Source organism: Triticum dicoccoides, chromosome 6A, assembly GCF_002162155.2.
Source record: "Triticum dicoccoides isolate Atlit2015 ecotype Zavitan chromosome 6A, WEW_v2.0, whole genome shotgun sequence".
Classification (NCBI taxonomy): domain Eukaryota; kingdom Viridiplantae; phylum Streptophyta; class Magnoliopsida; order Poales; family Poaceae; genus Triticum; species Triticum dicoccoides.
This window is the reverse complement of record NC_041390.1, coordinates 506,952,523-506,961,969: the sequence shown is the minus strand read 5'-3', so window position 1 is coordinate 506,961,969 and position 9,447 is coordinate 506,952,523. Positions and strand designations below refer to the sequence as shown.

The window sequence follows — 9,447 nt, the reverse complement described above, 5'->3', positions numbered from 1 at the left end:
CCCCGGAAAAATCAGCTTCGTTTCTCTCCTGTATGTGTGTCTCTTGTCAAGGCGACGGAACCGGCGGCGTGGGGTTAATCGAATGGGAGATCATGACAGGGAATCATCCCCCACGGGGTTCAGGTGTTGATCACCCAATCCCTGCAAGTCATAGGTGAGAAAAACTCCTCGATCAACACGTCGCGAAGGGGAGCTGGTTTTTTCTCAAAAGCTACCGGTTTTGTGGAAGGGTACGAGTGTGCTCGGTTTTCTCTTCCATTTTCTAACAAGAAAAATTCAAACTATGAATTGGAGGGAGTATTATTTTCCATGTCTCATAGGCGTAGGCGTCAATGCTACGCAGAGTTATCTATGTTCATTATCTCTATGAATGTAGACGCGTTGAAGATGCCATAACCCAGTGCAACCGGTAAAGATTGTTCAATCTAGTTTCCCCTTTGTGGAATGCCATTTTTTTTGCTCACATGTAGAAAATACGAAAATAAATAAATAAACGTGCGGTACAACTGACAAACCCAGAAATAACAGTTTCAGTTTGTAACAGTGTTTGCTAATATGAAATTTAGGTGCATGATTCAGAGAAGAATGGTACGTTCCTATAGCAAACCAACAAAGGCATCCACCCTTTTGGCCTGCGCAAGTCTCCTCTTTGATTCGGCAAGTATTTTCGTTTTAGAGAGAAGACCATACGTGCCTGCGTTTATAGAAAGCAGAGGCTAGGGAACACTAGCAATCCACCAAAACAAAAACCTCCAGAAACCAAACAGTCAACTACGACAAGAGATGGGGGGGGGGGGGCATAAATTGTATCATGCCAAAATTATCTTACAGAAAATTTACATCAATAACATTATGTTCCAGTCCTCATATGTGAACAAAAGCATAAGATGGTTAGCTTCTCTAAACTCACAGGAAAATTTACATGAAATATGTCACGAATTAGAGAATCCACACTATCCATGACAAGATTGTACAGGTAAATTTGATGCGGTCAGACCCAAGCAAGGTCTTTTCTTCAGCAGAATCAACACCGAAGCTTATCACGAAAACTGGATATGTGGCTATAAGGTGTTCCTCACCAGTATCTTTTTCTTTCTTTCTGGTGTCATCTTTCATCCAAAGGTTGTTAGTATGAGCATTAGGATCTTATAAGCAGAAGTGCTACTTAGAACTGTTAGGTCCCTCCTGAGGGTAGGCGACCGGACGCTTGCAGATCCTTCAGAGTACTTGACAGCCAGTCCAAGCCCTCATAAAGACCATCACCTTTGAGGGCACAGGAACCTTGGATGTGCCAGACGCGGTTCTTCAAATCATAGAGGCCAAGGCCTTCGCACACCTCCATTGGTGTCATCGCCCCTTTCTAAATGAGCAACAAAGCTATGTTAGGCAGGAGCAGCAACGATGGTCTCGTATACTATCACAACCAAAAGGAGTGGAGAACGAGTGCAAAAGAGCAAATATATATTCTGACACCTATTCATTCACCTACAGTCCATAACACTAACAAGCAGAGACTTCTCATATCTGCTAAAAATGGCGGTCAAGTTTTGTTATCTTAAGAATATATTCAAGCATGTTTGTGTTTAAAATAGTGGTCAAGTTTTGTAGTCTTACCATATCTTGTTTATTGGCAAATACCAATATGACACTGTTAAGCATGAAAGGATCGTTGATTATTGTCTGCAACAAAGATGCCAAATATTAGCTTCATCACAAAGAAAACATAATAAGACATCAATGAGCAGTTATGACACTTTACAAACCTGAAACTCTGCTTTGGCTTTTCCAATTCTCTCCCTATCCAATGAATCAACCACGTAGATCTGCAACGGTGAGGATGTTATTATAATTTATATATCATAGTTGAATATGTTCATGAACACATCGAGAGTCCAACGTTACACACAGATCATTCAAGAGAAAGACAACAAATGTTAGTCCACCTCAACTGAGTGGGGTGGATGTACAATCCCACTACCTTGGTTCAAATCCTCACAGACGCTAACTTACATTACTATTCATACGGATGAGGTTTCCCCTACAATTGTCTTCCAAAAACAGAAGAAAACATAAGTGAAGACTAAGGTTTTGAATGAAGGGCATGATCTAGCTGTCCTAATGACTAATAAGGTTTTACTGACAAACATCAGCTGTCCAGAGTAAGATTAACTATATTCACATTGTAGACAATTAGAACTTACTACTTAACAACTTTGCACAGTTCCACCAGGTTAAAAAACACAGAATAATCCAAGTATAATTCTAAATTTGAAAAGATAGGCTTTGTACAGTACGTGATAAATACTAGCAACACTTTAAGGGTTAGTACCAGATTATCAGAAAAGTTGCTACTAATAATTTACTTTCATGTATTTCTTTTAAAAGTGAGAACATCTGCTGGCACTCTTTGTGCATAAGAATAGTAGTGATAACTGAAACTTAAGAAGTCGAATCAAGATAATTGAGCTGCTCATGAGTGGTCCCTTTATGTTTCTACTTCTTCCGTTCACAAATATAAGATGTTCTGATTTTTTTTGTGTGAATCGAATGTAAGTAGACACGTGTTTGTTCACTCATTTCAGTCCATATGCAGTTCATATTGAAATATCCAAAACATCTTATATTTGTGTACGGAGGGAGTACTAGTCAGCAAGTTCACCTACGAGCTCAGAAGCAGGATATGAAGAACTGAAAGCTTTCTCCAGCTCTAACAAGATGTAGGAAATTGAACTATGTGCTGAAGAACTAAATGTGTTCATAGGCACCTTAATTTTTGCCATCTTATGCTCCATTATCACCACTGGGTTTGGGTCCCTGATGTGTGGGACCAAAAAGTGCAAAATGGCAATAAAATAAAATGAAATAGATGGGCCACAAGAAATATAACGCCAAAATCAAGATTTTTGTTTTTGTTTTTGCGAGGGACCAAAATCAAGATTTCAACATAGAAATTACTGAGAAGATAGCCTGGGCTAGCTTTCCAGATAAATGAACAGAGACAGAACATAAATTGGATTTCCATAACCAGCTAAGAACCAAACTACAGTAACAAATTTCATTTGAAAGGTCAACCATAAATACCTCAGCAGAAAGATAAAAGACGGGTATACATCTGTCAAGTTTGTATAACTAGAGTAATTGGAACATACCAATCCATCTGTGTTATTAAAGTAATGTCTCCACAAGGGCCTCAACTTCTCCTGGCCACCAACATCCCACACTGTAAACAGCACGTTCTTGTACTGAACTTTCTCAACATTGAACCCTATTAGTAAGAGCAGAAAAGCAACATCAGCACTTGGTAGTTCCTTTTTCAACTAAACCTCATAAAAGATTTAAGACCGCTGTCTGTTAAGGCCAATCTGACTAGCAGGTTAACTGGTTGACTCTTGCATGATTATTACTATCTAAACTGCAAGGGTGTGTGCTCAGCTAACCAGAAAGAAAAAATCAGGCATAAATATTACTCCCTCCGTTCCAAAATAGATGACCCAACTTATACTAAACTTGGGTCATCTATTTTGGAACGGAGGGAGTAGATCAGAGTGTTCAGCTAACCACATTTACATAAGCAAGTTCCCAAACCCCCGTTCCGCAAGACAATATACGGCAGGTTGATTTATTCCTCTACTACCAACAGCAACAACTCGCTTGCCTCCCCTCATTAACAGTTTAACACATCAGTAAGGCCTTGATATAACTTCAGTTAACCAACAATTCAGCTGATACCAAGAAAAAAAATCTGAATAACCTACCAATCGTAGGGACAGTCGAGAGGACCTCCCCGATGTGCAGCTTGTACAGGATGGTGGTCTTGCCCGCTGCATCCAGCCCAAGCATCACGACCTGAAAATCGAGTACAACATCAATTAAATGGCCCGAAGAAAAAGAACCAGCACGATACAGCACGGGCAGCTCTTAGAGGAGCATCAGAAGGGGGACGGTGATCTCCTATCTGACAGGGAAGACCGCCGTACCCTCATCTCGCTGTTGCCGAAGAAGGCATCGAACAGTTTGCGGAACGCCTGCCCCATCCGCCGCCGGAGATAGGCCGATCGCTGGGAATCCCCCGGACGAACAACAAAATTCCCGTCGAATCTTTCGGGAGTGGCTTCCTCTTCGTCTTCTCCCTCAAGTCGTCGTCGTCGGACTCGTGTGACGGGATAGAAGAAGTGGAGAAGGAAGAACCCTTCTTCTGAAAGCAGCGTTTGTTTGTTCGTTGCAACGCCCGCCCTGGCCTGGAAGAATCGGGGTCGGGTGGGAATATGCAGCACGGAGACAGCATCCGAGCCGTCCGCGCGGGCGCCAACGTGCTGGATCGGGGGATGGCATCGCGTAGCTTGCACGCGGCTTCGGGGTCACCTGCGACCCTGTCCCCGGCTGGCTGGCCGGCTCTGTTGAACGATACTACGTACGGCACGCGGTTTTCTGATCTTGTTTCGTACTGGGCTGCAAGAGATCGGAGGTGAGATAGCCTGTCATGGCCCATTGCTCGTCGAGCCTTATTTGAGAAGCACGAGGAGATGCCAACACATTTTTTTGCCTAAAAAAAATCTTTTTACCTAAAAAAACAGCCTAAAATCTAAAAAGTGGCCGCGCACCAAATAGATGATCCGGGCGGCCGGCTCGCGACCGCACGATCGCTTGCGATCGGCCTCGGGGGAGCGCCAGGTGTCGCCTGGTCGGTCCGTCCAACCACGCGGTCGTGGGCGGTTTGTCCTTATCCGGACGAGCGTGGACCCACATGTAAGCGGGCGTGGCGTAGATCGTGGGCGGCCGTTTTTGAAACGCGAGCCGTTCTCGCTCTTTCTCCCCCTTTCTCTCCTGTTCCTCCCCCATTCTCCGCTCCTCTCCTCCGCCCTCGCTCTCGCTCCGCGGCGAAATCGCGCCGCGGCTCTCCAAATCTCCGGTGGACCGAGCGGGGATTCGCTGCTGGCCCTCGTCGGCGTTGCAGGTACCCAGTGCATCTCTCCTTTCTTTGTCTCGTCGCCGGGGGTCTAGGTCGTCTCGAGGTCGTCGGCGGCGGAAATGGCGGGCTGGGATTCCTAGGGTTTCTGCGGTTTCTGTGGTCAACTTACTCGCACGGTTGTTTTGGTGTAGACGCTTTTCGGATGGGATGGGTGTGCTTCTGTTCGACTAGTCACAGTGTCATTGGATCTGTAATGGTGGGGATTCGTGGGGGAATGCGTTTGTTGTTGGTGCAGGTGGTTGTTGGATTTGCGCTCGAGGCAGACGTCCGCGACTGCCCTCTGCTATCCTCCCCCCTCTCTCTTGTCGCCGGTGGCGAGGTGGTGTCTAGGTCGATGGGTGGCGGATGTGGCGGGCTGCATAGGGGGGAGCCCTTGCTGTGTTTTCGCTGTGTTTTGCTTCGTTTTTGTGCGGTAGTGGTGGTGGTGGTTTTTGTCCCACGATTCGTTCTTGATTCGATGTTCATGGCCGCTGCAGGAAGTTTATGAACTGGTTGGCTATGCAATTGCGGTTCTGTGAACTTGCTGTCTCTTAGTTGTGTTCGAGTTTTGCAGAAGTTGCCGTGTAGTTGGTAGACACTTGTGTTCCAGTTGCACAAAATTCTATCCAGTTGGCTTCATTCATATAGTAGTTGGTTGTCCCTATGTTCTGCAGTTGCACCAATTTTTTGCTAGTTGGGTGTCTACATACTGTTCAGTTGCACAAGTTGCCTGCTCAGTTGGCTACATCACTTTTACTAGTTGGCTGTCTATATGTTCTACACCTGCACTAGTTTGTCCCGCTTAGTTGGTTTGCTGTTTTGCACTAGGTCGACCGTCTATATGTTGTTCATTTGCACAATTAGATGGATGCATCCATATACTAATTGGCTGTATATATATACTGTTTTTGTGTTGCACAAGTTGCCCTACTTTCGTGGTCAAGTTGGTTGTTCATGTGTTTTACAATGGTCACTAGTTGCCCTGCTTAGTTTGCTTGCTATTTTGTGCTAGGTTGTCTGTCTATGCGTCGTTCAGTTGCACAAGTTGCCTGATTAGTTGGGTGCATCCATGTACTAGTTGGTTCTGTACTTCATTTTGCGCATCTTCTAACTCATTTTGCGCATGAGTTGGCTGTTTTCCCCTCTGCTGTGTGCAACTAGGGACTCTTGTTTGTGCAATTTTAGCACCAATGCTTGCCAGTTTTCCAATATAATCTACCCAATCCACCAGCGTTGTGGTGGCTGTGGTGGTTTATGTGTTATTCTCGTGCTTTGTGCAACTAGGACCCCTTGATTTGTGCAAATTAGTACCAATGCTTGCCATTTTTCCATTTTTTAATTTTTCTCAATGTGCAAGTCTTTTTGTTGTGGATATGGTTGTTTTTATGTGTCTCCCCTCATGTTCAACTAGGGACGCTTTTTTTAGAATAAGTTATCTCACTGAGCTTGTTGCCTTTACTTAACTTTTTTCTGCCTAGGTATTACTTGTCACAGTTGGCAAATAATAACTAGGCAGAAAAAAGTTAGTTGGCTTTTTTATGTCCAGTTTGCACAAGGTTTACTGCCCAGTTGGCTGCATCATTGTAGTAGTTGGTTGTCTACATCTTCTAACTTTGTTTTTTTTGTTGTATTTCCTGCCGCAGGGCAAAAATGATTATAATAGGAGGAGATGCGGATGGCAATGAAGGAGATGTATTTTTTTTCACTTTTTTTTCTTTTGTTTTTGAGTTGTTTTCAACTTATGCATGTATGCTAATGTCTTTTTTTTCATGTTTTCTTTTGGTTGCTTAATCAGCGTTCTGGAAGTCAGCCGCTTCGCCGGAACTCGAAGCGTCCTGCTAATTGCCAGCCACGACCTGCGCAGAGTGTTGAGCAGGGAGAGGATGTTGAGGTAAGTGGCATGCTGATGACACAAGTCCATTTTTTTGGTTTTGTTTGGGTCATATAACATTTTTTTTGTTTTTTCCCATGCTCATGTTTTTTTTTTCTTAGGATGCTGATCAGTTCCGTGTTGTAAAGCGGACTAGACGTGCAGCACTTGGCAAGGGAGCTGAGTCATCTTCTAGGGTAAGTAAAATCTCAAATATAAGTGTTTTTCTCGCCTTTTTTAGATAGTGATTAAATTATGCAGCAGTTTGGACCACTATTTTTGTTTTTAGTCTGTCAATAACAACCTTTTGTAGTTGACATCTCTAGTCATATTGATTTAAATACAGTTGACATTAGTTGGCATTAGTTGGCATCTTGTAGTTCACTAGTTGGCATCTTTTCATAGTTGACATCAGTGGTCATTTTTTTGTGCAGGCAGCAGTTGCTGGAGAAGCTGTCGCATCTTCCGCAGCAGATGCTGAGGTATGTGGGGTTTTTTGTGTGTGTTTATGAGCTATTTGAATAGTTCTTTGCAAACCTTTTTTTTGTTTTGTTTTTGAGTTGTTTTCAACTTATGCATGTATGCTAATGTCTTTTTTTTCATGTTTTCTTTTGGTTGCTTAATCAGCATTCTGGAAGTCGGTAAGTGGCATGCTGATGACACAAGTCCATTTTTTTGTAGTTGACATCTCTAGTCATATTGATTTAAATACAGTTGACATTAGTTGGCATCTTGTAGTTCACTAGTTGGCATCTTTTCATAGTTGACATCAGTGGTCATTTTTTTGTGCAGGCAGCAGTTGCTGGAGAAGCTGTCGCATCTCCCGCAGCAGATGATGAGGTATGTGGGTTTTTTGTGTGTGTTTATGAGCTATTTGAATAGTTCTTTGCAAACCTTTTTTTAGTTACTGTTTTTCTTGTGTTGTAGTATCATTTCTTATTGTTGCACATCCACTAGAACTTTTTGTAGCTGCCAGGTCTCGTTCTTTTTTTATTTACTATTTTTATTGTTGCACATTCAGTTGCACACTGGCAGTCTTGCAGTTGTCCTCATGAGCTTTATTAGTTGCACAAATACATCATATTAGTTGGCATGATCCGTTTTATGAATATATAGCTCATTCTAATACTGATCCAAATGATGATTGCTAGTTTTCTTTCATTCTTGTTTTTTCTCTTGTGTTTAATGTTTGTGTAATGCTTTCATTTTCTAATCAATAGGGCAGCGGTGAAGGAGTTGAGGTGGCTCCAGGGGAAGATGTGGAGCGACCATCACAAGCAGGCAGGATAAGGGCATCACCAGTGCGCTTTACAAATTTCAACGCCTCTCTAACCCCACTACAGAAATCAGAGCTAGTTTCGAGGTCGGTCGGGGGGCTATTGAACTTATCAAACACACTTCCAGCGGACCTCACTAAGTTCCTGGTGCAGTCCTACCAGCCACAGACCTCTGAAATGGTTTTCCCAGGAAGGGGAAGGATCCGTGTCGATGCTGACAGTGTTCAGAGGGTATTTGATCTCCCAAACAAGGGTCCAAAAGTCAGATATTTAGTTGACAAGGATGCCACTAGGAGATTCAGACAGGCTTTCAACATAACTGGAAATTCTCATCCCCAGATCACTACATGGCTCAAGATGATTCAGGATATGGCTGGAAGAACGGATGACACATTCTTTATGGCCTGGCTTGCGGTTGCCTTCAGCACTTTTCTAGCACCAACCACGACCTTGAAGCTCAGCCCAAAGTGTTATGGACTTGTGCTAGATCATCAAATGCTAAAGAATACAAACATCTGCCTCTTTGTAGCAGAACACATTAACGAAGCTTTCCGGAACATGGACCAGGAGAAGCAAACTGTCTGCTGCTGCTTGTATCACTTGATGGTTAGTGAAAACGACCACTTTTTCCATCTGTTCCTGTTCTTTCTGTGCAGTTATAGTTTGCTGAAATTCTCATAACAATAACTGAACTTGGCCTTTTCTTTTGTTTGGGTCCGGTGCAGATACTATACCTTGATGCGCTCGTACATGACATCCCAGTAAGCAACTGCGCGACACGATCGAATGTATGGGATAGTACTCTAATTGCCAAGGTGATCAAGAAGGATACTATCTCTCCTGGTGTGTTCGGCAAATTACAAGTGAGTTCTTTTTTGTTTTTTCCAACAGTGTCTTCCTTCTATGTTCTTTTGATGTCTGGTCACTCTTTTTGGAAATTGCACAAAAAACTGTCATCAGCTGGCACAACAATGCATGTAGTTGCACAGATTGTAGCTTTCAGTTTGGCAATCTGCACACATGTTCATTTTAAATTGGCACACCATCTTTTTTAAGTTGCACAGTTTTACTAATCTTGTTGCACAGATGTGTTGCATCAGTTGGGAGAAACTTTTTTTAGGTGCCATGTGTGTTGCATAGTTTTTGTATCTTTGTTCAGTTGCATATATGTATAGTTGAATTTGTCTACCCCAGTATCTTGTTGTAGTTGCACAGGTTGTAATGTGTGGTTTCATTCAACACACAAATCTATTTTTGATAACCTTGTTATTTTCTGTTTCTTTTTTTTTCACATCAGCTTAAAGAGGAGTATAGAGGCACGGAGCAGACACCACTGTTTGGTGGAATTTTGC

The 9,447-nt window shown here is 43.0% G+C and overlaps 1 protein-coding gene across 1 annotated transcript; it reads right to left on the bottom strand.

The window, feature by feature from the left end:
* Window positions 1-772: 772 nt before the first annotated feature.
* LOC119317529 (ADP-ribosylation factor-like) lies at window positions 773-4,242 on the bottom strand. Its single transcript, XM_037591998.1, has 6 exons — window positions 3,978-4,242; window positions 3,756-3,846; window positions 3,150-3,265; window positions 1,764-1,823; window positions 1,615-1,680; window positions 773-1,360 (listed from the first exon to the last, which is right to left on the bottom strand). Exons 1-6 carry the CDS (start codon window positions 4,032-4,034, stop codon window positions 1,175-1,177), a joined length of 576 nt encoding a protein of 191 aa, XP_037447895.1. The 5' UTR covers window positions 4,035-4,242; the 3' UTR covers window positions 773-1,174.
* Window positions 4,243-9,447: the final 5,205 nt, after the last annotated feature.

Bases quoted from the DNA above. Each gene is read 5' to 3' on its own strand.
- LOC119317529 (XM_037591998.1), bottom strand. From the start codon at position 4,034: ATGGGGCAGGCGTTCCGCAAACTGTTCGATGCCTTCTTCGGCAACAGC. The intron at 3,266-3,755 runs GTAGGTTATTCA...TCTTACTAATAG, and splicing joins CTCGACTGTCCCTACGATTG to GGTTCAATGTTGAGAAAGTT. The intron at 1,824-3,149 runs GTATGTTCCAAT...TCACCGTTGCAG, and splicing joins TTAATAACACAGATGGATTG to ATCTACGTGGTTGATTCATT.